Genomic DNA, 27,814 nt, shown 5'->3' with positions numbered 1-27,814 from the left:
AGGGATTGAACCCATGCTACAGCAGTGACAATGCCAGATCCTCAACCCACCGAGCCACCAGAGAGTGCCTATAACAGTATTTAAAAAAAAGAATTTACCCAAGCATTATCTTAACATCTGAAATATTAATGCATAACTTAAAAAATCAAAATGCAATCCTGGGCATTAAGCAGGTAGTCTTTTTTTTTTTCTTTTTAGGGCCGCACTCATGGATATGGAAATTCCCAGGCTAACGGTTGAATTGGAGCTACAGTGGCTGGCCTATGCCACAGCCCTAGCAATGTGGGATCTGAGCTACATCTATGACCTACACCACAGCTCACAGCAACACCAGATCCTTAACTCACTGAGCGAGGCCAGGGATCAAACCCCCATGGATACTAGTCGGATTCGTTCCCGCCACAACAGGAACTCCCGAGCAGACAGTCTCAAAAAACAAACACACACACACAAGACTGCAGCATCATATAGAGCCTGTAACTGTATCTTCTTGCAAAAGAGAAAAGCAATTAAAAAAATAATGGATACAATAAGACTGTCAGCTGAGCAGGAAGCCAATCAGTCTTAAAATCATAGCACTGCTTCTTGAACAAATAACTGAAAGAGTCAAAATATCAAAGATATTTTATTCAAAACTCTCCATCTAGGAGAAAAGACTTATAGCAATGTGTACACATGCTTTAATAACTTATTTCACTGTACAACTTGCATCCTATGTCACAGTACCATAAATCAGCAAAAGAAAATAATTAGCACTTAAATAGTCTATCATGTAAATAGCACTGAATGAAAGGTTCAACAAGATGGTATCTGTACATTTTCCACGATTCATCCACAGAGCATTTGTCTTCTAGGTGTGTATGTGTTTAAAAATCGAGGTGTCTACACCTTGCTTATTAGTGATGTTAAAGGCTATTAGGACCTATGTTGGTTTTAGTTAAAGTTTGGGGACGAGGGCTACGGGACTCTATCGCTTTTATCCCTTGTATTTTTCCCTTTTATGTTACTTCCTCAAGTTTAAATTAAAATATTTTTTTAATGTGTGTGTATACTATTATGTCAACACTGTTCCAGTGCGGAATTTTGTTTAATTGGTTATTTTACGGCTAGCCAAATGGTCCAGACACAGTAAGGAAACAAAAGAAACTGACCACTTAGTTCTGCCAAAGTAGCACCTAGGAAGACAGCACGTCAGTAAAGTCTCTCTCCTGCTAGTTAGTCCTCACATGATGCAGGCAAAGAAACATGGCAACAACTTCAAAAATAATGGGCAGAAATTTAAGGAAGAAGATACTATTCTTCCTCCTGAAAAAAAAAAAAATCTTACCAGTTAGTATTTCTCTACTGCATTTAATAACCTCGGAGTTATGACTGCTAAATAAGAGCAGACGATAGATGAGGAGAACAATATAAAAGTGAGTGACTTATGGAATTTGAACTTCTTCCAAGTAATCATATTTTCCAAGGGGGAAAAAAAAAGGCACAGGAGGTACATTTTTCAATTTGGCTCAAAAATAATGAAAATGAATTGAAAAAGTTGGCAATAACTACTGAAACATAAAATCCAATTCTCTGTATTTTCTTTGACAGAGCTCAACAAACAAACACAGGAAAAAAACACTCTGATTGTGGTTCCCTATAACTGGGACTATATGTACTGCCTGACATTTCTATATGGATTGCATCCTAAGGACCAAAACTAATTATTAATTTCAAGAAAACATCTCCTCGATCAATATTTTCTTTCTAAAACTTAACCTGAATTCAACTTCCTTGTGTGGAACTGAAATGATTTAAATGCCCTACTTTCCAGCTAATTGTTAAAAATACTACAGTAACCCCACATACTAAGGACCATCCAGAGATGGAGAGCCAACTAGCATTACATTGGTGAAAACTAACTCAGATTTCACATTGATATATGTAAACTGTGAATCATAAGTTTCAAAAAAAAAAAAAAGTACCTGTGGTCAAGTGTACATCCTATGATCTTGAAAAGACAGCAATAATATTTATTAGAATTGTAAACATAAGTCTGTCTCCCAGGAGACCACATCTAAGGAAAAGGTGCTTTTATCGTAACAATGCCCCGGACACTCCCATACAGACTCATGGTGACAAGTGTAGTGTCACTTATCTGCCACTGCCCAGCAGGACTCCAGGGCAGGACCCCGGGGAGTTACATTTCCTAACACCACTGAGCTACTTTAGCAGCAATTATGACTGTGACGAAATATCCTTAACAAGTTACACATTTAGAAAGTCATTAGGACATCTCGTTCTTGCACACTAGTATAGAAAGGTCTTCCAAAGATAAAGGAATGGAGGCCTGGCTTAATTTTCTCAGCTAGAGCCATTATTATGTTAAGATCGCCCTCTGCTGTTAGGTCAAGGTCTACCTTCAGGTTCCGAAGCGATTTAAAAGGCTTTTTCCCCTTCTGCCTACAAAAAAGTAATAAAGAGAAGTTATACTATGGAAAATGTCCAAAGGGAACAAAACAAAAGCAATGTAGGATGGTTTTTCTTCCATTCAGGATTTGACTTACGTATCATCTTCTATGTATTTTATTAGCGTCAAGGCTTTTCTGTGAAGGACAAGCAGAAACTGTGCAAGGAAAGTACTCCTGAGAGAGAAACCAGGTTTCAAATGAAAGACCTGCAGGAAAGCGAAATGTTTTAATAAATAATCTGCTCCTGCTCTAATTATACAGCATGTTTCTGTAGTGTTGACAGTGTCTGGCCCACAATCTATGTTAGAGCAGCTCTCCTTAATCATTTCCATAGATGCGCCCTGACAGGAGGAAGTGGAGGTGCTGGGTTTGAGAGTAATCTGACAGTTCTACTCAAATTTTTCCTTCCACCTTAGGTTATATCCATCTTTATTATTAAAAATCGTAAGTTACCTGAAGTTGTGTTACTTAACTTTTTCTGCTTACATCTCTAAATAAAATTGGAGCTCCCAGAAGTAGAGCTATGCTTAAGCTATGTTTTTTTTTTTTTTTTTTGGCTTTTAGGGCTGCAAATGCAGCATATGGAAATTCCCAGGCTTGAGGTCGAATCAGAGCTATAGCTACCAGTCTACACCATAGTTATAGCCACAGCAACACGGTATCCAAGCCGCATTTGCCACAGCTTGTGGCAATGCTGGATCCCTGACCCACTGAGGGAGGCCAAGGATCGAACCCACATCCTCATGGGCACTAGACAGATTCTTTTCCACTGCCTCACAAGAGGAGCTCCTAAGCTATGGTTTTGAGGTATTCTTATTTTTCTATTTTGGGCGGGGGGTATGTGTGCGGTGGTAGAATGATTTCTGCTTGGGCAGCATGGCATTACACGACCATGAATTATTCTTGAACTTTGCAATACGACACGGACCATGTAGAACTGGATCCAAAATTTCTAGTTAACCCAAGGATCTTATTTCAAAGCTACTTCTCTGCCACTGTTTCCTGGCCTGATCCCTTATGACAAAGCTCTATTGTATTAAGAAATGAGACCCATATAATCTCTAATTTTCCTTACAATTGACAGATTTTTTCCAAAGGAACAAGACAATAAAAATGTTACCATTTAAGTAAACTTGAAAGACATGTTTGGCTCAATTAAGGCAAATAGGCATCTGTACACACACCCCTCTTCATCAAAAGAAAACACTCTAAGTTAGTGTTTAGAATGAAAACATTTATCATTTGAACCAGGGGATGTTGCATCTTGCATTCAGGCTACACTCTACTAATGATTTAGAAGAAAAGCAATTTTGACATTTTAGAAAGACCAGAGACCACACAAAAGGACTTAATTCTAAATTCCATATACAGTACAGGCACTGTGGGATATATTATAAAAGAAAACAGGTCATATCATTCACTCTGAAAATCTCAGGCTTAGCATTTACCTGATCCAGGAAGGCTTTTACGAGAGTGTCTCGGTGTAAGACATCTTGAAAAATATTCCTGTGAAGAAAAGAGACCAGCTGTTGTCTGTTTGTTGTCAGGCTGTACAAAGCTACTTTCCATAATCTCTCATGCCAGTCGGTACATTAAATTCTTAGAAATAGGATTATAGGCATATTTATAAGAATTAGATGTATTTGCAGTTTAAAATAGATAGTCATTTTAACTCAAGGATACATTTGTCTATTACTGGAGTTTGTCAGGCCACAATGTAATTATTTTCTCTTAAATAGTATAAGCAGTCCTGGGATGGGTATGTATGTATCTCATCAAGGTATTTTAGTACATTAGTTACCTTATAAAAAAGATTGAGAGATTTAGGCAATTAGTAAATATAATTACCAGTTCCTGCCATCTCAAAAATGTAAAACAGCAACAAAAATAAACACACACCACCACCACCAAAAAACCCAAAACAAAAGGCTGTCTTCATTGTACTGATAACCTCTTATAAGCAATTTAGGAAGAAAAAAGGTAAAAGGACAAAGGCTAGGAAACATTCAAGGGAGATTAAGGAACACACACAGATTATCTGCAACTTTTTGACTACTGCGTTTGCATCCACAAGCCCATCGCTTGGCAAGTGACATGAATCGGCAACTTAAGAAGTGTTAGCTATGTTGACCATACTACTAGAGTAAGAAGTTTAGCTGTAATTCACACTTGAGATCATGTGTACCTACAAAACAACCTAGGATACAGCAGGTGTCTAAAAAAGAAAAAGACTGTCCCTTCCCAGGTCCCAGCCCCTTAGATCTTTTCTCTTCTTCCTTCTCCTTCCCTAAAGAATGTACCGGGATGCTAAGTTATACTCAAGTCAGAGGGGTAACAGAACATTTGTTAAGTAAGCAATTTTTAACTGAAAAGAAAGACTGAATAGAGCAGGGATCATCACAGAGCAGACAGGAGTGGCTGGGAAGGGAGTGTGTGTGCAGAGGTAAATAGGAAAGTACCTAAGATTTCCTAGTTTTAGGAATTGAGTGCTCCATGCCATAGAAGCAAACTGAAGAGGGAAAAAAAAATCAACATTTCACAATTATCGGCTGTTCACATAGTGGCCAGTGAGGGCAAAGACAGTACCTACTCTCTGGCTTTGGAGAGAAAATTCAGCTATTTAAGACTAGTGTTCTCAATACACCTGTTTCATAAATTAATTTTCTTGGCCATAAGTGAATCAGATGAAGCAAAGTGTTAAAAAAAGAATATTTTCAGAGTTCCTGTCGTGGCTCAGAGGAAACGAATCTGACTAGCATCCATGAGGACAGAAGTTTGGATCCTGGCCTTGCTCAGTGGTTTAAAGGATCTGGTGTTGCTGTGAGCTATGAGTGTAGGTTGGAGATGCAGCTTGGACCTGGCATTACTGTGGCTGTGGTGTAGGCCGGCAGCTGTAGCTCCAACTTGACTCTAGCCTGGGAGCCTCCATATGCTTCGGATGTGGATCTAAAAAGACAAAGAATATTTTTAGTGACTGATTGTTTTCATGTTTTTGCAGCAGGTGAAATTATCTATTTATTATTTGAAATTACTTTTAAACGTTAAAACTAAAAATACCTTAAAATAAGTAATATTGTTTAATCTAAAAAAATCTATCTTTACAAAAGTTATCAGTACACAACCTAGTGGTTGAAAGTATTATTTCTGGACAATATATGTTTAGAAAATTTTCTTAGCGCTGTAAACAGATTTTTCAAATCCATGACATTGTTTTGTTATCAGCAAACAAGAATAGCTGGCTTACAGTCAAATCAGCGAAGCAAACATAACTGGCTAAATGATAAGCATACATGTATCTCTTCTTAAAAAAAATACCATTCTAAAATTCACTAAATTTCCCCCAAAAGAGCTTTTGAGCAACTTACCAAAAAATAGAAAAAAAAAAACTGTGTAGGAAAGAAGAAAATGTTTGAAGGCTCAGATTAATTTTGAGACATATGTACCTAAATCACCTATATGTAAACATGTAGGGACCTGGAGTTCTTATTTTGACCAATTTGCTTTTTAAATCAAGTCCCCTAAACCTTTCAGAGGACCCCACAAGAACACTGGAGAGCTGGGAAAAACAGGGTCCCGGTGAAGCTGTCTTTCTGCATCTGGAGACAAGACAGGTGAAGCTGAGGCCCCCTGGACACAGTGTCCCTCTGCTATGCTTTTGGGCCACGCCTTCTATGCTACTCTCGGTGCTTCACGTGTCTGTCACCTCAGTTCAAAATTTTTCTTAAAGACAAAGGACAGGGTTGCTCACTCCAATTTTACTGCTGCATTTATACATTCAAACCCGGATTATGCCAGTTCACATTTACTAAGCACATTCTATGTGCCAGGCACTTTAAATTGATTAAAGAGAACCATGTCTAATTCTTTTCCTGATTTCAGAACATCCTTTAAGTGTATTATAATTCAGATTTATAATTTTTTTCTAACTGAATTACTGTTAGAATTACTGTCAAATTACTGAATGATAATAAATAACACAATATAAAAAGTAAAGTATTATTTTTAGAAAGTAATATATTAACATTTTGTTGTATTTTATATTTATTATATCAAGGGAAAAAAGACTTAAAATTACTTATTTGATTAGTAATTCTTCTTTGATTTAGTTATTTAGCCTTTTAATGACTCTTGTACACTAGGCTATAGGCCATGCATGGTGCTGGGGCTGGGCTGTCTGCTATTAACCTTATTAGCACCTAGTACCGTGCCTAGGGACTCAATATTCATTTGTTAAATAAATACTTAAATATTTACCTTTAAGGACTCATCTAGCCTCTCTTATGAGGAATAGTTATATTAAGAAAAACAGCTGCTATATAGCACAGGGAACTCGATCTAATCACTTGTGATAGAACATAACGGACAATAACGCGTAACAAAGGAAGGTATATATAACTGGGTCACTTGGCTGTATAGCAGAAATTGAGAGAACATTGTAAATCATATATAATCAAAAAAATTAAAAAAAAAAAGAAAAACAGGAGTTCCCCTCGTGGTTCAGCGGTACCAAACCCAGCTAGTCTCCATACGGACGTGGGTTTGATTCCTGGCCCCGCTCAGTGGGGTTAAGGATCTGGCGCTGCTATGAGCTGTGTTTTGTCAGATGTGGTTTGTACGTTGCAGACACGGCTCAGATCTGGCACTGCTGCGGCACAGGCCAGCATCTGCAGGTCCGACAGAGCCCCTAGTCTGGGAACCTCCATGTGCCTCAGGTGCAGTCCTAAAAAACAAAAACAAAACAAAACAAAAAACCCAGAAATTTAAGAAAAAATATATGATTAACCAAGTATTTCTTCCTGTGTGACGCTCCAGCATAACTTTTAAACATCAAACTGTTCTTACTCATAAGAGATACAACTTCATAATTCTGCTTGAGGACAATACCAGAAACAGGGCATGACATACAAATCAGGAGTGAAGCTCTCGTCTGTGTAGATGACGGTGTCCTGAGCCATGTCCTCTTCTGAAGTGGCTCTCCAGAACGCTGCCAGCTCTGATCTCATGTACCTACGCTGATTATAAATATGTTCGTGACAGGGTGGCATCTGCTTGACAGTGTTGATGTCCACATCTATGTGTGTGGTGGGGTAGGGCGCGTACATGACTTGCCGGAAGGGAAGCACAAAGCTTCCAGTTGAATCCTGTCGTCATGGAAAGAAAATTTACTGTCGTCTATACCAAAAGACATGAAGAATTACCTTTTAACTAAAAAAACTGGAGTTCCCACCGTGGCTCAGCAGAAATAAATCTAACTAGTATCCATGAGGATGCAGGTTTGATCCCTGGCCGCTCTCAGGGGGTTAAGGATCCGGCGTTGCCGTGGGCTGTGGTGAAGGCTGCAGATGCAGCTTGGATCTGATGTTGCTGTGGCCGTGGCATAGGCTAGTGGATACAGCTCTGATTCGCCCCTAACCTGGAAACCTCCATGTGTCGTGGGTTTAGCCCCAAAAAGACAAAAGACAAAATAAACAAATAAACAAAAAAAACCCCAAGAAAGAACAAAAACCCCCCCCGAACTTAAGCTTGGCTTAGCAAATCCAGGTCTAGAAATATATCCTAGAAAATTAAGCATGATTATGTGCCAAGTTTGAGTGACATGTGCCCTATAGCACTGGATTGAATAGGATAATGCCAGAAACAACCTAAGAATATAAAAAGAGAAGTGATTAAATAAATAAAAATGGTCTATGATTTAGCTGGTAAAAATTAAGTTGTCAATGTTTATGTGTTGATACTGAAAGATGTTCACAATATATTGTGAAAAAAGGGGGTTAAAACATGCATAGTTACAATCCATTAATTTTCTGGGGGGAGAGGAAGATATGAAAAAAATACTAACAGAAGAAAAAATATGCCAGATCTTAACAGGGGTTTCACTGGATAATGAGATTACACGTGACTTTTTATATTCTTCTTGATTATATGTTCTATTAAATCTCAGTGTGTGTGTGTGTGTGTGTGTGTATATATATATTTTTTTTTGGCCTTTTTTTTTTAGGGCAACTCCTGAGGCATATGGAAGTTCCCAGGCTAGGGGTTGAATAGGAGCTGCAGCTGCCGGCCACAGCCACAGCAACACCGGATCCTAGCTGCGTCTGCAACCTACACCACAGCGCACTGCAATGCCAGATCCTTAACCCACTGAGGGAGGCCAGGGATTGAACCCACGTCCTCATGGATACGAGTAGGATTCGTTTCTGCTGTGCCATAACGGGAACTCTGGTATTTTTATAATAAGTAAAAAATATACTTCTTTCCAGGTATAGTCAGTAGAGCAACTTGTTGCATATAACAAGTACCTGTTGTGTATGGGGCACCTGATATGCATTATGAAGAAAAGAAAGAGGCTATTTTCAATTTTTCACTCTTATAATACTATGATCATCCTTTTCCCAAGTAAAATAGGAGGGTAAGTCTTGAATACTTTTAAGGCTTTTGACACATAATGCCGAAGTATTTTCTGGAAGGCTATATAATTTATACTTGCATGGAAAACTCTTAAAATACTTTTTTCATTAAATTATAGTTTCAAGTTTTCTGCCATGCATTTAGTATTGGCCCCTTTTAGGGAAAAATCATATGATTAAATGAGATGATGCTGAGGAAATAAAAGTACTAAGTACTTCTTATGCCTTTGATAGGAGAAGTTTTAATTTTCAGATTTGTTACAATTCAAACCAGAAATGAATTTCCCTGAGTTTCTGTATTTAAATACTATTATTTTGAGTTCATGGCATGCACATTACTGAAATGTAGAAGTTGAATGCAATTTTTATTTGCAACAATTTTTAATATTTTTTCTTTCATTTTACTATGCCTACATCCAAAAGAAAGCATTCACTCTAAGACTCACGGAACCACTAGGAAATCTACTTCTTCATGTCTCTAGGATTGCAACATCAACAGATTCAACAAGGTGAATAACACCTCCTCATAATTACTGAAAATAATTGCTAAATTTATATTTATCTATTTTGCTCCTTGAAAGCAGACTCAAGAAAATAAAGGAAAAATATAAAATAATTTTTCGAATATGTATACGTAGATATAGGAATTGCTCAAATCCTATACATTGTCAAGAGAGGAAGCAGTTTAACATTTTCTTTTCTTTTTCTTTTTAGGGCCTCACCCATGGCACATGGAAGTTCCTAGGCTAGGGTTCGAATCAGAGCTATAGCTGCCGGCCTACACCACAGCCACAGCAACATCAGATCCAAGCCATGTCTGCAACCTACACCACAGCTCACGGCAATGCCGGATCACTGACCCATTGAGCAAGGCCAGGGATCGAACCCACATCCTCATGGATACTAATTGGATTTGTTTCTGCTGCACTATGACAGGAACTCCCCATTTTTTTTTCTTTTTTTTTTGTCTTTTTGCTATTTCTTGGGCCGCTCCTGCGGCATATGGAGGTTCCCAGGCTAGGGGTCGAATCGGAGCTGTAGCCACCGGCCTACGCCAGAGCCACAGCAACGCAGGATCCGAGTCTCGTCTGCGACCTACACCACAGCTCACGGCAACGCCAGATCGTTAACCCACTGAACAAGGGCAGGGACTGAACCCGCAACCTCATGGTTCCTAGTCGGATTCGTTAACCACTGCGCCACGACGGGAACTCCCCCATTTTTTTTTTCAATAAATATAGCACATAAACATAAAATGGTAACATGAAAATTCAAATCTGTTCCCATTTTAGTTGTGCAAGTTGATTCAAGCACACATTAAAAAAATAATAATCCTGAGGCCTGATAGCAGCTATGGGAAACCAAAGAGAAACACAAAGAAAGCTATTCTGTGATGTTTCATTGATACTAACTAGAAATTCATAAAATGTCATGCTCAGACCTGGGTAAAGGAAGTCAGCTTCTTGGCATGTAAACATGAGATGCATGAAATGCTAATATTCAAAATAGATTTATAAGAAGTTTCAAAAATAATTTAAAAAAACGGTTTCACTTGTGATAAATGGAAATTATACCTTTAGTAGACCTTGTACAAAGAGCCCTGACTCATACTTAAAGGATGATTCTGCTTCACATAATCTGGAGCATTTTCTCTCTGCTGGAGTCAGAAAAAGGCATAATGTTCTTACTATCTGTAAATGAAAATATTTCAGAATTAAAATATGCAGTAAAAAGGCCACTGGTTTGCTTATGAAAGGGATCTCAGTAGAAATTTCAATTACTACTGTCAATAAAATCTTTTTGAAAGATAAGTATTCTTAGTCACCTGGAATAGTCTATGAGATATAATACTTGCTGCTTAAAATAGGGATCCTGCAGTCAAGTAAGTTTGAGAAATGCTAGCAATTTTACTGTATGCTGTATCAAAATCTCTAATATCTGAATACACATTTTGGCTCTCCAGATGACTGATATAATGTGCAGATGTTCTCAAACTTACTTGACCTTGGAAAACCTTTATTCCATGTCTTAGTCTTATATTAGGAGATGATGACCTAAAATAATTATTGATTTTATCTCTACCCAGCAGCAAGTATGTTTCAAACAAGCAAACAATTTGGACAAGAAAACTAAATGCGATTAAATTACGTAGCATTATGGCTTCTGTTTAATAATTCTACATGTGAAATCCTATTACAATGAATATCAAAGAATGTCCAAATTCTTCAACAGAATGAGAATTAATTCTATCAAATTTAATTTAAAATGAGCAAGCTGGAGTTCCCGTCATGGCTCAGTGGAAGTGAATCTGATTAGTATCCATGAAGATGCAGGTTCCATTCCTGGCCTCGCTCAGTGGGTTAAGGATCTGGCATTGCTGTGGCTGTGGCTGTGGCCAGCAGCTGTAGCTCTGATTCGACCCCTAGGCTGGGAACCTTCATATGCCACGACTACAACCCTAAAAAGCAAAAAAAAAAAAAAAAAGAGAGAGAGAGAGAGAGAGAAGCTATTAGGCCAGAAGAGGATGAAGCAGGAGGAAAACGTTTAAAAAACACAGAGCTTCAGAACTGTGGGTACTTTCTCACTCCAAAAGGCAACTGGGAAGAGCCTATGGTACAAATTGAAAACTACCTTCTTGGGGTAAGAGAAACAAAAATCAAGGGTCATTTGAGTATAGGGGGTAGCCTATTACAGAAAAAAATTTACAAATATACTTGTCAAGCAAAGTCATTCTTAAGATACCTCCTATGTAAAACTCAAAAAGAATAATTAGGTTTGCTTAAATTGATAGATATATGACTTATCTCTCTCTAGTGAGTTGGTCAGTGAAGAAAAGTGCAAAATCCTTTTGTTTATTGCCTAAATAAACCTGGAAAGGTAACTGTTTAATTCCTTTTTTTTTTTTTCTTTTTTGGCCACCCAGCAGTATATGGAGTTCTTGGGTCAGGAATCAGATTCCAGCTGTAATTTTGACTAAGCTACAGCTGTGGATCCCTAACCCACTGTGATGGGAAGGGGATGGAACCTGTGTCCAAGGGCTCCCAAGACACTGGCGATCCTGCTTCACTACTTTGGGAACTCCTGTTAATTCTTTATTAACTCATGTAAAACTAAAGGAAGTGGTCACAAATGTTACTAAATAAGATATAACCTCCACTGACCACTTAAAAGCAACAGGCTCCTAAAAGGAATAGATGTAGGGAGAAAAAGCGAGATAATAAAATCAGTATGAATGATCAGGTACCATTTCTTTGGAATTAATACCAAAAGTACATAGCTATCTTCATATTTATTAAAGATAACATCAGGAAAATAGAAGACACATGTTTTTAAAAATATCCTTAAACCATGTATATAGTACTGAGACTGGCATGAATTATCACGGTGAAAATGATAAATGACTTCCTATTCAGTTTCAACTCATTTTTGCCACAGGGTGACACAATAATTTGGTCAGACTATATTGCCTCCTTATACTATTAGATTATCTTGACTGCAATGTAATCTTTAAATTACAACCCATGATATGTTGGCAGTAGTAAAAAGTCAGATCATTTGCTGGATTATAAAATAAATTACCTTATTTACTTTCTCTGCACTGCTGCCTACTACAACAGAACAGCCACAGGTTTGCAAGTGTGAGCTGATAGCACTATAAATTGAAGAAAAAAAGATTAAACAAAAGACAGGTGATCTCCACATAACTCTTAACAGCTTTACACCATGAACACAAAGCTCTGACTATAATGCCATCTTTTATTTCTATACTACTTTGCATTTTCTACCGCATGCCTTTCACAGTTTCCATCTGAACCACTTTGCAGTGGAAGAAACTTGAGGTGCAGAGAGGTAAGTGATTTATTTAAAGTTATATTGGATTAAAAGTAACATTATGGATGGCTGACACTGAGCAGCATTAGGACTAAGGAGGTTCTGATTCACACTGTGTAAGGCTTCAGGAAGGCTTTCATGTAAATACACTCACTCCTCTGAGATTCCATCATGAACCTCAAGGACAAGACTGCGGACATAATAGCAAACACTTGATCCTTTCACTCATTTTTTCTCTAAATAAAATTTCATGATAATCTGTAACTGTCAAACATTAAAGTAGAAGATGACATTACATATGCAGAGGAAGCACTTAGTTAAGAGACTAACATGTAGGCACTTGATAAATATTGGCTATGATTCTCGTTATTATCATTTTCTTTCTTATTTTTTTGTCTTTTTAGGGCCGCACCTGCGGCATATGGAGGTTCTCAGGCTAGGGGTTGAATCAGAGCTGCAGCCACTGGCCTATACCACAGCCACAGCAACTTGGGATCCAAGCAGCATCTACACCATAGTTCACAGCAACGACGGATCCTTAACCTGCTGAGTGAGGCCATGGATTGAACCTGAGTCCTCATGGATACCACTCAGGTTTGTTTCCGCTGAGCCATGATGGGAACTCCCTATCATTTTCTTAGAAAAATATAAAGTGTTAGCTATTATGTGCTGATATGTGCCATGCACTTTTTAAATAAATGCTTAATATGATTTATCTCAACAATGCTTAAAACAATCCTATGAAGGAGGTACTTTTCGTCCTATTTTACAGATGAGCAATTGGAGGCAGCTTGCCCAGGGTTATAAGTGCAGTAACCCAGAAAGTCTGATTTTAGAGCTCGCAATGTTAAGCGCTAATACCTATTGCAGCATGGAAAAGATCATACAAACATGAATAATTTTCTTTCTAGGCTAAATAAGTTCATCCATAATACAACTTAATTTGAAATGGTTCTTAGTTCAGTTTTTTTTTTTTTTTTTTTTTTTCCTTTTTAGGGCCACACCTGCGGCATATGGAAGCTCCTAGGCTAGGGGTCAAATCAGAGCTACAGCTGCTGGCCTGTGCCACAGCCACAGCAACGCTAGATTCAAGCCGAATCTGTGATCCACACCACAGCTCCTGGCAATACCAGATCCCTAACCTACTGAGCGAGGCCAGGGATCAAATCTGCATCCTCATGGATCCCAGTCAGGTTTGCTAACCACCGAGCCATGAAGGGAATTCCCTTAGTTCATTTTTAATAAGATAAAAAATAAGAAAATAGAACCAAGCAAGGGACCATCAATTCTTGTCTGGGCATTATGGAAACTCAGCTTTTTTAAATTTTAAAATGAGGGAGTTCCCATCATGGTACAGCAAAAACAAATCCAACTAGGAACCATGAGGTTGCAGGTTCGATCCCTGGCCTTGCTCATTGGGTTAAGGATCCTGAATTGCTGTGAGCTGTAGTGTAGGTCGTAGATGCGGCTCAGATCTGATGTTGTTGCAGCTGGTGTAGGCCGGCAGCTGTAGCTCTGATTGGACCCCTAGCCTGGGAACCTCCATATGCCTCGGGTGTGGCCCTAAAAAGCAAAAAAAGAAAAAAAATTAAAAAGAGTAACATCAAATATACTATAGATAAGTAATCTGTGAAGAAGTTACACAAAACTAAACAATAGTTCAAATATGTACTAATGACCCTAGAATAACCCTAATCGATTACTATTTCTTTCTTCCAAATCTTGTCATAGGTGAGCATAAGATCTGCATCTAATTCATTCAGCTTTTTTGAAAAGAAACAAAATTCTTACTTGAGAAGAAAGCCCTCATGACAACTGTCACCGATATCATCATCATTGAGCACTGTATCAGCTATCTAAAATACAACAACAACAATTTTTTTTTATTCTGGTTACAGCACTGAAATAACATTTTTAATACACACGTTTTCTGAGGTCTAGAGTCAATATAACACACTGCCCTCATTTTTGAGCATCATGAATCCCCATAAAACAATCTGTGCAAACTTGCAGAACAAATGATGTCAAAACTGGTCAGACAGGTTAAGCAACAGTTTTTATAAGAACAATTTCCTCTTTTGAGGTGTTACAATCAGAAGACAAATCTTAATCAAAAATTCAGGAAACAACAAAAATAGTTTCCTAAAGATTTTTCTCTACTACTGATTGATTCTCTAAGGTCTGAAATCCTCCCACTTCTAGGAAATACAGAAGTGGTGAAATTAACTAAATAAATTCAATTTTGTCATATTCCTATTTCTGAACAAAAAGCCTCTGGCCATAAAATTCAGGATTTTCAGTGTGTTTGTTAAAGTGGTTAATAAGTCATATGACTAGTATGTATGACAAAAAATGCATATTAGTAAAATTAGAATATTATTAATATATATATAGTAATATAACTCAAAGGCGTTGATAGAGGGTACCATTGTGTTGATAGAGGGTACCTATTTAACACTATAAGCAAGGACTTACATCTATTTCTTCAGGAACACTGTGTGATTTCATAGATGAAAGCAATTCCATTACAGGAATTACTTCTCCAGTAAGCATTGGAATAATACTTTGACCCTGCACAAAAAAGTAAAATGAAGTGAAGAAAATCACATAATATAGGATAAAGTGGGTGATAAAAATGAAAAGCTGAAAGCAAAGAATAACAACCTTTGATAGAAATATTTCATAGCTTGTTCAAACATCCCCAAACAAGTCTACTACTCCAAAACAGTTCCATTTCTAAAGGATTTACATGCTAGTTAAAACTCATTTTCTTTCTTCCAGGAATAATTTTCTTTAGTCAGAATGGAATCAGTGGTTTATCATTATACATTATAAGGGTGCTATTCTTTGCAATAATTAAATCACATCAAATTTAGAGAGGATGTCTTCTGAAATTTTGAGATATAAGAACTCTTGTTAGGAGTTCTTGTCATGGCCTAGTGGAAATGAATCCGACTAGGAACCATGAGGTTGCAGGTTTGATCCCTGGCCTTGCTCAGTGGGTTAAGGGTCTGGCATTGCTGTGAGCTGTGGTGCAGGCCACAGATGAGGCTCAGATCTGGCACTGCTGTGGCTGTGGTGTAGGCCAGCAGCTATAGCTCGGATTCAACCCCTAGCCTGGGAACCTCTGTGTGCCACGGGTGCGGCCCTAAAAAGCAAAAAAAACGAAACAAAACAAAAAAGAACTCTTGTTAATCAAAGGTCATTGATGCATTTTATATTTAAAAATGAAGAAAGCCAAACATAAAAAGATTTTGAAATCCTCAGCAAAATAACTCAGTAGTAAAGCTTAAATCTCATCTCCACATTTGTGTAATAAGGTGTAATCCATCCAAATACAAATCAAAGTCATCACATATATACATATATATATATATATATATATTTTTTTGTCTTTTTGCCTTTTCTAGGGCTGCTCCCACGGCATATGGAGGTTCCCAGGCTAGGGGTCGAATTGGAGCTGTAGCCACCGGCCTACTCCAGAGCCATAGCAACTCGGGATCCGAGCCACATCTGTGGCCTACTCCATAGCTCATGGCAATGCTAGATCCTTAACCCACTGAGCAAGGCCAGGGATGGAACCTGCAACCTCATGGTTCCTAGTCAGATTCGTTAACCTCTGAGCCACTACGGGAACTCCCCACATATATTTTTAAGAATCAATAAAACACACAACTTTCCTTTAGTGTTCCTTCAAGATAATACTACTTATTAATATCAAAAATGTAATTCTGAAATCTGCAGTTTCTAGAATGAAACTGAAACCTTAGTACAGAAACACCACACATGTAAAAATGTCTCAAATCCAGGTGCCCCCTCGTTTATTCACTGCTATCACCACTCCCGCCAAATGTTCTGTGCATTCTGAATACATAAGCATTTTTTTTTCTGTCTTTTTTAGCTATTTCTTGGGCCGCTCCCGCGGCATATGGAGGTTCCCAGGCTAGGGGTCCAATCGGAGCTGTAGGCACCGGCCTACGCCAGAGCCACAGCAACGCGGGATCTGAGCCATGTCTGCGACCTACACCACAGCTCACGGCAATGCCAGATGGTTAACACACTGAGCAAGGGCAGGGACCGAACCTGCAACCTCATGGTTCCTAGTCGGATTCATTAACCACTGCGCCACAAAGGGAACTCCAGAATACATAAGCCTTTAAAGAGGCTGATGAAACTGTCATGTCTACCAATGTTTAGCTATAACATGTTTTTACAATCACATATTTAGATCAACCTAACAATAGTTATTTCCCCCCTCACTCACATTTTATGAAATAATTTTATTCAAACTCTTTACATGCATTTTAAAATCAGAACCTCTCTCATCACAACAATCAGTTCCTTTTTTTTTTTTCTCTTCCATTTTTGGCTACTCTGCAGCACATGTAGTTCCTTGGCCAGGGATCAGATTTGTGCCTATGATGCAACTGTGGCAATGTGGGATCCTTTAACCCACTGTGCTGGGCTGGGGATCAAATCCACATCCTGGTGCTACAGAGATGCTATGATCCCACTGAGCAGCAGCAGGAACTCCAGTCAGTCCTTTTTTAGAGTGACCTAACCCAGGGTTTCAGAGCCCCTTATCGCTTAAGTTGCTTTGGAATGTAAATGTGATGCTGTCTCTGGAAATTTAATCCTAAATCATAGGTTCCCTTACATTATTCAGGGGATTTTATTATTTAAAAAAAACGCATCCTGGAGTTCCGACTGTGGCTCAGCGGGTTAACAAACCTGACTGGCATCCGTGAGGATGCAGGTGCGATCCGTGGCCTCACTCAGTGGGTTAAGGATGCGGTATTTCCGTGAACTGTGGTGTAGGTCGCTGATGCCGCTTGGATCCCTCATTATTGTGTCTGTGGAGCAGGCCAGCAGCTGTAGCTCTGATTGGACCCCTAGCCTGGGAACCTCCATTTGCCATGGACGCGGCCCTAAAAAGACAAAAGAAGAAGTACCAGTTATGAGTTCCCATTGTGACTCAGTAGGTTAAGAACCTGGCTAGTACCTATGAGGAGTGGGTTTGATCCCTGGCCTCATTCAGTAGTTGAAGGATCCAGTGATGCCGTGAGTTGTGGTGTAGGCCTGCAGCAGTAGCTGCAATTCGACCCTAGCCTGGGAACTTCCATATGCTGAAGGTGCGCCCTTTAAAAAAAAAAAAAGAAAGACATGAAAGAGAAAAAGAGAGAAAGAAAAAAAGGAAGAAAGGAAGGAAGGAAAGGAGAAAGACGGAAGAAAGAAAAAGAAAGTCCATCTTGGTTGTTTCAGGCATGCGAAGGGAGAACTAGGGAAAAGGGGTGTTTAGACTGGAATTTTAAGCAAGGAGCGAGCGCAGAGGGTGGCCAGAGGCAATGAGAGTAAAAACTAAGAACGCTCTCTCCACAGGGGATTCTCCTTCAGAAGTCTCTGCCCTAGGCTGGAATGCTTTGCAATTCATTTCCATAAGGGAAGCCACATCCTTGCCATCTTGCTTCTCAAACACTGGTACCTGTGCCCTAAGGATGTTCAAAGCCAGGAGATAAACATGCACATGACATGTCTTCCTGGAGACTTGATACTACTGGAAGCCCAAACGGTAAGAAGGAATCTCAGTGGCAAATTGTAGCATTACAACAAATAGGTATATCAGACTGAAATGTAAATTGCATGCATTTTAAAGATCTAGCATGAGACTTCAAAGAAATACTATACTTGGGAGTTGTGCCTGAACCCCCAGATTCCTTCTGGGTACTCACTCTTCTCCTGTTGCAACTACTTCTGTGGGATGTTTGAGAAGCAATACCTGAAAGAATATCTCACATAGAATTTTTAATTCTGCTATGAACAAGCTGTCCAAAACTTATTCTATGCAAACAGAAAAAAAGGTAGCAGAATGTTAATTGGTAGATGCAATTACTATTATCCTTTAATTCTTTAGGTCTAAGATATGGAAATTTTTATCTGGTTTATTCCATATATTTCCGTTAAGGGTCTGTTTGTATTCAGGTTCACTCTGTCAAACTAACACGTCTTCCGGGTCTTAAGAGAAGCAGCCCTTACTTTTATACAGACATAAGCCATGGATCTGGTGCTGTCTGATAATACACAATCTGCACCTTACCTGATCTTCCATTCTCTCTGTGCCTTCTAAGACTATCTTCTGGACATTTTCTTGCCTTTCCTGAGCAAGAGAAAATTCATTAAAATTAAAAAACCACATTATTATTATTATTATTATTTTGCTTTTTAGGGCCATACTCATGGAAATTCCCAGGCTAGGGGTCGAATCGGAGCTGTAGCTGCCGGCCTACACCACAGCCACAGCAATGCCAGATTTGAGCTGCATCTGTGACATAAACCACAGCTCACAGCAATGCCAGATCCTTAACCCATTAAGCTTGAGCAAGGCCGGGGATCAAACACACAACCTCACGATTCCTAGTCTGATTCGTTTCCACTGCGCCACGATGGGAACTCCAAAAAACTACAACATTTCGATACTTATTTTTCATAATACAGTTATTTATTTATTTAGCCAGGCCTGTGGAAGTTCCTGGGCCAGTGTTTGAACCCATGCCACAGCCATCAGCTGCTGCAGTGACAACTCTGGATCTTTAAACTGCTGTGCCAAAGAGAATTCCTCACAGTAGAGTTAAATGGCAGACGTTTCCTTGCGTGAGGATAATATTTTCCACTTCGGGGCAAAAAAAAAAAAGAAAAAAAAAAGGTGTGGGGGAGGATTAACCCAACAAATCCATGCTCTCAGAGACAATACAAAATAAAATAAAAACACCCTTTTTGTCTACAGTTAAAAACAAGAGAATTTGGCAGAAAATGGTCAATGTAACATCTGCATAGTTTCACAAAAGAAACTAATGATTTTCAAATTAGGTAAGATTAAGATGAATCTAGGGAATATAGAGCTTCCAGATTTTGAATGATTGTCATAAACATGAGAAATAAGGAGGCAAGCCTGCTAACACAGTAAAACACTCTTATTTATTTATTTTTGTCTTTTTGCCTTTTCTAGGGCTGCTCCCGAAGCATGTGGAGGTTCCCAGGCTAGGGGTCTCATCGGAGCTGTAGCTGCCGGCCTACACCACAGCCATAGCAACGCCAGATCTAAGCCACGTCTGCAACCTACACCACAGCTCATGGCAACGCTGGATCCTTAACCCACTAAGCAAGGCCAGGGATCGAACCCACAACCTCCTGGTTCCTAGTCAGATTCATTAACCACTGCGCCACGACGGGAACTCCAAACACTCTTCTTTTAAAATATACTCTTTTTCCTTACTATCTGGTAAAAGCCTTATAAAATTAATAATACTTGAATGGATTTCCATGTTAGTATCAAGCTGCAAAGCACAAAGGAGAATTAAATTTGTTCTTCTCATCTGCCGAAATTATAGTATGTGGAAATTAAACATCACCATATATTAAACTATAGGATTTACGGAATAACAATAATGTCCTTTAGCTCAATCTGCAAAATTAAAAGGAATATCTCTGGAAAGCCAAGAATTTCAACTTGTTCATTTTACAAATTTGGGAACTTGGCAAAGAACTTAAGGGGACCAAAGGCTATATGGTCAACAGCTTAGGAAACAACCATTCTGAATTGCTTACACTTTACACACAGTGATAAGTGAAAGAGAGGGTCAGACGATGAAAAAGTGAAAAGCTTAGAATCAAAGTCTCCCAAGACAAATCCAAACTCTAAATCTTTTATGTTTCTTAATTTCTCTAAGCTTTACCTTTCTATCTGCAATGTGGACCCATCATTTCCTACCTTCCAGGGTTTTCACGAAGACCGCAGACATCAGCCTAGGTCTACCTGTACCTAACAGGGTAGAAGCAAAAAACAGCTCCTGTTTGAAGTTAATTGCATATAATTTCTAAAAGGTGGATATAAGCCGTCTATGAACATAAATTTTCAGTGGCTGGGTTAGCACATTTAATAAGCTCAAAACCCACTCACCTTGTGCATCCATATCCTTCCTTTCCGGATAATGTGTGTTAATCTATCCACACACACCCTGTGAAGTGGGAGGTAGAAGCTCAGCTCCGTCTGGGGAAGTATGATTGATAGTCCATATGTGCTCCGATCCCCGTTCCAGTTTCCATCGAAGATTAATGAAACAATAATCACTCCCTTTTCAGACAAGACGAAAAACTTCACGTCTATGGCTCCACTTTCAGCATTGCGAAGGATTTCTCCATTGAGGGTATGGTTGGCAAGAAAAGTGATTTCTCCGTCGCTGAGAAGTACCTGTTCTGTCTTTGGAGCCCAAATGTGCCTTACTCTCGGGCCAAGAATATTGTCCCAGTAAGCAAAGGTAGCGGCTAATAAAGGGGATTCACCAGTTAAAGCGATCTCTGTCTTGGCAACGGCAGGAGATGGCGGTGGACAGAGAGTTGACATTGCTGCATCCCAAAGGTCACATTATTTGAAAGCTCCGGGAATATCTAAATGATGACACACAAGAGCTGTGATTAGGTTCAGCAAGTGAAAAAGTCATCCATCAAAACGCAAATGGCCATTCCCATTGTGGCACAGAGGTAACGAACCCAGCTAGTATCGGTGAGGACTCGGCCTTGGGATCAAATCAAAACCCGATTTGACCCCTGGCCTTGCTCAGTGAGTTAAGGATCCAGTGTTGTTGTGAGCTATGGGGTAGGTGGCAGATGTGGCTCAGATCCTGTGTTGCTGTGGCCGTGCCAGTGGCCGGCAGCTATAGCTCTGATTAGACCCCTAGCCTGGGAACTTCCATATGCTGTAGGTACAGCCCTAAAAACCAAAGCAAAGCAAAGCAAAACACAAAACAAAACAAAAACAAAAGCACAACAACCAAAAAACTCCAATGATTTAGGCATATATGGTTTTCTCCTCTTGAATCAAAAAGATATGAAAGCATGTCTCCTACCAGGAAAGAGACATTAAACCAGCATGGCAGGTGTACATTAAATATTTGTTGATATGATGATAATTTTACGATACATAGTAACTTGCCATTTATATTCAGGGTAAAACCTTAAAATCCAAAAATAATGACCTTAAGAAAAGCCTCCAAATATTAATAATATTAATGTGAAATATTATATACTAAAACTCATAGAATAGACCCTTATTGTTTCTCAATACCCAGCCTATATGCAATTCAAATATGATTGGATATTTGGTTCCTAAACCGTAGGAACTAAAGAGAAGCAAATTCTTAGTTTAGTTTAGGAAAGGGAGGACTCAGCTAAAAACCATGACACCTGTTGTGGGCTAAAGTGTGGCCCCTTCCCCCTAATATATATATAAGTATATATGAACAATATATGTAAAAGCCCCAACCCCCTGTACCTGTGAATATGGCCTTATTTGGAAATAGGTGTAATCAAGTTAGGATGAAGTCAGATTGGATTAGGGTGGTCCCACTCCAATGACTGGTATCCTTACCAGAAGAGAGATTTAGAGACACACAGAGGGAAAATAGGGCCAGGTAAAGATGAAGGCAGAAAGGAGTGATGCAGCTACAAGCCAAGGAATGTGAAGGATTGCTGGTAACTACCAGGCAAAGAAGGATTCTTCCGTGCACCCTTTGGAGTATGCCCCTGCCAACACCTAATTTCAGACTTCTATTTAATTTTTGCTGTTTTACATACCTAATTCACGGTACTTTTTTATGGCAGTCCACACCTAACAGTAGAAAATCTTAAAAGTGGCCAAGGTGAGTGGGTGGTGGTGGGGGGGCAGTGGGAAGAAAGACAAAACACTGAAGGAACACAAGAATCTGGAATCATAGCAGAAAATGAGCAAAAAGTCCTCAATGCCCTCAATTATTTTCAACAACACTCTCTGGGCATCAGGGTACTATGGCCCAATACTGGTGTTGAAGATGACAGATAAACATATTTAATATGCTATTCAAGAAAGCACTGCAGCATTTTATCTTACGAGGAGGAGTTCCCTTCGTGGCTCAGCAGTTAACAACCCCGACTAGGATCCATGAGGATGCGAGTTTGACCCCTGGCCTTGCTTGGTGGGTTAAGGATCCAGCATTGCCATGAGCTGCGGTGTAGGTCACAGACTCGGCTTGGATCTGGCATTGCTGTGGCCATGGAGTAGGCTGGTAGCTGTTGCTCTGATTCTGACCTCTAGCCTGGGAACTTCCATATGCTGTGGGTGTGGCCCTAAAAAGCAAAACCAAGTAAATAAATAAATAAATAAATAAATATCATTACAAGGAGAGTTCTACACCAAACGGCTAAAGTGAAAAAGCTTCAGTCATTTAAAACATGTAGAGAACTAAACGGCTGGATGGACCATTTTTACCTTTCAATCTACTGAGAAAACAAAGGCTGAACTGCCCTCAGGTCACCAAGCCAGGCTGGAATCCAGGTCTCTTGTGTATCTTAACTCACCCCAGTACATCACTCTAAAAGTGTGCGTTCAATGTGTTAACATAAAATGAATTACTCCTGTCTAACATTAAAACTGAACCCTTATGTGTACTCAATGCCAATGTCATTTAAGCAGGCTGAACGTGATGGAATCTATTCATCCTAATAGTAAAGGAGAGCAGTTAATAACAGGTGAACTATGATGTATCTATCTTTGCCTGTATGATTGCTTTGGGAAACAACCTTTGATCTAAAACTAAATTCATGTCAAAGCAAACCATTTTACTTAAATAATTTTACCTACATCTTGTCGGGAGGGTTCAGTGATTGATGCAAAGCAAAAACAAAAACAAAACAAAACTCTAATTTTAGAGCATTGTATGAACACTTTCATCATGATGTCAAGAATAGGTATACAGTGCTTGGCAAAACGTCTTAGCAACGTATGTGCAAAAATGCTTTAACGAAAAACAATTCTTGTGTACTCTTTATTTTAGAAATATTTACTTTTTATTTTATTTTTATTTTTTGGTCTTTTTAGGGCCACACTCGTGGCATATGGAGGTTCCCAGGCTAGGGGTCGAATCGGAGCTGTAGCTGCTGGCCTATGCCATAGCCACACCAGATCCGAGCTGCATCTACGATCTATACTGCAGCTCACGGCAACCCAGGATCCTTAACCCACTGATCGAGGCCAGGGCTCAAACCTGCATCCTCATGGATGCTAGTCAGATTCGTTTCCACTGAGCCATGTCGGCAACTCCTATTTTTAAATGTGTTATATTAATTTAATAGACTCAAGACACTATACTGGGTATAGGCTGTATAGCTTGTTTAAAATATCCACTGTTACAGATACAATTTAGCCAGTTCACAATGACAGAAGAGGGGAATATGAATTGAAACTGTAATGATATTATGATAATTAATAACAGTAAACTGGAGGCCAAGTTGATGAATTTAGTAAAAAAGAGCCACACGATTACATTGTAACATACTCTTCTTTTGTTCTTCCTTTTTGGATAAAAGAGGTGAATAATCATAAAAGCAATAAATACTGCAACCCAAATGTTTCATCATTAGGAGCTCCTGCTATGGCTCAGTGGTAACAAGCCCAACTAGGATCCATGAGTACATGGGCTCAATCCATGGCCTTGCTCAGTGGGTTAAGGATCTGGCATTGCTGTGAGATGTGGTGTAGGCCTGCAGCTGTAGCTCCGATTCCACATCTAGCCTGGGAACTTCTAGATGCTGCATGTGAAGCCCTAAAAAGCAAAAAATTTCATCATTACATTGAAAATAAAAACACTTCCGGAGTTCCCGTCGTGGCACAGTGGTTAACGAATCCGACTAGGAACCATGAGGTTGTGGGTTCAGTCCCTGCCCTTGCTCAGTGGGTTAACGATCCGGCGTTGCCGTGAGCTGTGGTGTAGGTTGCAGACGCGGCTCGGATCCTGCGTTGCTGTGGCTCTGGCGTAGGCCCGTGGCTACAGCTCTGATTGGACCCCTAGCCTGGGAACCTCCATATGCCACGGGAGCAGCCCAAGAAATAGCTAAAAAGACAAAAAAAAACCCCAAAAAAACCAAAAAAACCCACACTTCCTTAAAAGGAATTGAGCACTGGAGCAAAATCTGGTTGGGTTATGGGAAAACTTTTTACCTGATTGTGAAAATTCAATTATTATAGACCACTAGTTACCAGTCACTCTCACTGCCAGTATCACTAAAAACAAAATAAGGAATGAGGATTATGTTGAAATGTTAAGCTTTAAATCTTGCCAAAAGAAATAACTTGAGAAATGAAAGTACAGAGAAATAGTTAGGAGAGTAGTAAAATGAGTTTACTAACACTTCAAGTCACCATCTTTGGTAAAGAAAATCCATACATACGCACGTTTAAAAAAAAAAAAATCAGGGAGTTCCCATTGTGGTGCAGTGGTTAACGAATCCGACTAGGAACCATGAGGTTGCGGGTTCGGTTCCTGCCCTTGCTCAGTGGGTTAACGATCCGGCGTTGCCGTGAGCTGTGGTGTAGGTTGCAGACGTGGCTCGGATCCCGAGTTGCTGTGGCTCTGGCGTAGGCCAGCAGCTATAGCTCCAATTGGACCCCTAGCCTGGGAACCTCCATATGCCGAGGAGGCGGCCCAAAGAAATAGCAAAAAGACAAAAAAAAAAAAAAATCAGTTCAAAACCAAGAGTCTTTGGGAGTTTCTGTTGTGGCTCAGCAGAAACTAATCCGACTAGCATCCATGAGGATGTGGGTTTGATCCATAGATGGATACCTGGCATTGCTGAGAGCTGTGGTGTAGGTTGCAAACTCGGCTTGGATCCTAATTTGCTGTGGCTGTGGTACAGGCCAGCAGCTGTAGCTCCAATCTGACCCCTAGCCTGGGAACTTCCATATGCCTCAGGTGCACCCCTAAAAAGCAGAAAAAAAAAAAAAAACCTCCAAACAAAAAAAACCCCCAAAACAACAGTCTTTTACCTATATATCTTATTTACATGTGGTGCTGGCTCTACATCAAGGGTTATCAAGCAAAAGCCCTAAGAGTCTTTGAGGAAAGTCAGGATCCAAATTGGGTGACACAGTGGCTTGCCACACTCCTGTAAACAAAGAATAGGGTTCATGAGGATGTACCCCAATATACTTTCTGAAAATAATCCAATATATGCAGGCATAAAGATTATATTAATTATGGGTTTTTTTTTTTTTTTTGTCTTCACCTGCAGCATGTGGAAGTTCCTGGGCCAGAGATCAAACCTGAGCCACAGCAGTGACAACGCCAGATCCTTAGCTGGATCCTTGCACCACAAGGGAACTCCCTCATATGTTAAAACTGTTTGAAGTTTTGCTTTTTCTTAAACTTAGAGTAGAAACTTAGAAACTAGAAAACTGCTTAATTAAAACAGAGCCGGGGGCAGGCTTGAAAGATAAGAGTTGCCTTCCTTTTTTTTTTTACTTCTCTGAAAGCTGTTTTGGACTGCTAACAGTCAAATAGAGAGACTATTTCATCAACTTGATAAGGGACAAAAAGAACCCAAACTTTAGTTCCTATGTAGTTGTTTCTGGGAGCATGTTAGTGCTGGCTTCATGCACAATCTGCAATGTGGTCTATCATTTCTCTTGTTTTTGTTTCATAGGTATAGAGTACAGTCATTACGAGGTAGTTTCCAACTGATTCAGGGCTTTCCTAGACTGCCAAGGTCCTGGCAACAGTATTTGTGTCACATAACACCATCACATATTAAGCATTCTGACTTCATACTATTAATTCCCCATGTATACATTTTAGCTTCTGTGAGGTTCCCATGACGTTACCTTAAAAGTCTTCTAAAGTCTGAGATTGCTATCTAATAGTATTTTCCAGTCTCTTTGCATAAATTAAAAGTGCCAGACCATATTGTTTCCCCTTGTTTTGCATCATAAGAGAGCTGAGAACAGTTTGAAGGGGAATTTATCCACTGGCCACAACCGGATTGTTTTTACTAGATCCTAACGATCTCTATTGTTTGTGAAAAAGCCATCTCTCTTGGGCAAGTGCATTACTCCCCTGTCTCCTGAATACAGAAGCCTGGTGGAATTCACAGGAGCCAGATCGTGTGTAGACACAGCAGATGTGTAATCAGTGCACTTCTTTCTGCAACCGATACCATCAGTCAAGTGATGTCCAAGTCATAATGGTCACTTCCTTTAAGTCTGTGCAACCTCTGAGAAGTGAAGTAAGAACGGGAACAAAACCCAGTCTAAAACTGCTGTCCAGATTTATAAGATATCAACAATCCTCAGAAAGGTCAAATTCTGTAGTATTACCCCACCTTACCTCACCCCAATTAACCCTCCCTCGGACCCTAACTTGGTTCGTAACAGCCAGGCGCCCCCAGCCCTCTGGCCTTCCCGGGGACAGGCCTCTCGGTGCCCGAGACTCCATTCCCTCGAGCCCGCGGCACAGGGGATTCCGAAGCGTCCCTCCGGTTCTCACGCCGGGTCCCCGGGGAAAGAGCCGGATCCAGGACTACCGGCGGGAAAGCGGGAAAGGGGCTCAAAACCCAGCCAACCCTGCCTCTGCGCGGCTGCTGCCGGAAAGCCCCGGGCCCAGATGGAAGTAACTCCACTAGTCGCCGGGCTGGAAAAGCCGCGGGCGGCTTTCGATCAAGGAAAAGAAGAGCAAAGAGAGGACTAGACAATCCGAGCCTTGGGTAGTGCCTTCGCCGCCGCCCCTGCGCGGTCCCAGCGTCCCGACCCAAAACAACCTCCTACACACCAGCTTCTCACTCACCCACTCGCCTTCGCCCGCGCCTCGGCTGCTGCTGCCGACGCCGCAGGCATAGGGACCGCAACCGCAGCCCCGCCCCCGCGGCCCTGGCCACGCCCCCATGCCCGGCCCCCTCGCGCGTCGCGAACCCGAACCTGCTTTACGTCGTGGTTTTTCCCACCTTGTGCCCTTCTGGTTAAATTGTATCCCGTAGCCCGTCTTTCCTCGTTCACTCCAGCGAATAATGTGAGAGCAAAGGGAGGAGAGAAAGGGCGGGAAAAACAAAACCACACACCTCCTAAACACACCCCCCTGCTCTCTATAGGCCCCGCCCCCGTGAGGAAGGAACGAGGCAGCAAGGGTGGCTGACGCGTCAAGCGCCATCTTTTCCCCGGGCGGAACAAGTCGCTGTTGCTGAATAATCATTTCCTCGTGGGACACCGTAGGTACGTCTTGGCGTTATCGAATTGCGATTACGTAAACGCACAAGGCCTGCAAGGCGGGGGCG

The 27,814-nt window shown here is 40.2% G+C and overlaps 1 protein-coding gene across 5 annotated transcripts; it reads right to left on the bottom strand.

The window, feature by feature from the left end:
* Positions 1–606: 606 nt before the first annotated feature.
* On the bottom strand, positions 607–27,562 carry C9orf72 (C9orf72-SMCR8 complex subunit). 5 transcript variants are annotated; one of them, XM_047755037.1, is made up of 12 exons: positions 27,331–27,363; positions 25,539–25,657; positions 20,643–21,130; positions 18,783–18,842; positions 15,164–15,259; positions 14,480–14,544; positions 12,437–12,509; positions 10,432–10,548; positions 7,356–7,591; positions 3,899–3,956; positions 2,547–2,656; positions 607–2,442 (listed from the first exon to the last, which is right to left on the bottom strand). In XM_047755037.1, exons 3-12 carry the CDS (start codon positions 21,084–21,086, stop codon positions 2,256–2,258), a joined length of 1,446 nt encoding a protein of 481 aa, XP_047610993.1. In that variant the 5' UTR covers positions 21,087–21,130; positions 25,539–25,657; positions 27,331–27,363; the 3' UTR covers positions 607–2,255. The 5 variants fall into 5 exon arrangements, with proteins under 5 accessions (XP_047610993.1, XP_047610991.1, XP_047610992.1 ...); XM_047755035.1 differs by lacking the exons at positions 25,539–25,657; positions 27,331–27,363 and adding an exon at positions 27,488–27,562; XM_047755036.1 differs by lacking the exons at positions 25,539–25,657; positions 27,331–27,363 and adding an exon at positions 27,462–27,486.
* Positions 27,563–27,814: the final 252 nt, after the last annotated feature.

Source organism: Phacochoerus africanus, chromosome 12 (assembly GCF_016906955.1).
Source record: "Phacochoerus africanus isolate WHEZ1 chromosome 12, ROS_Pafr_v1, whole genome shotgun sequence".
In the NCBI taxonomy this organism is placed as follows: Eukaryota; Metazoa; Chordata; class Mammalia; order Artiodactyla; family Suidae; genus Phacochoerus; species Phacochoerus africanus.
This window is presented reverse-complemented; position numbering and strand designations above follow the sequence as displayed.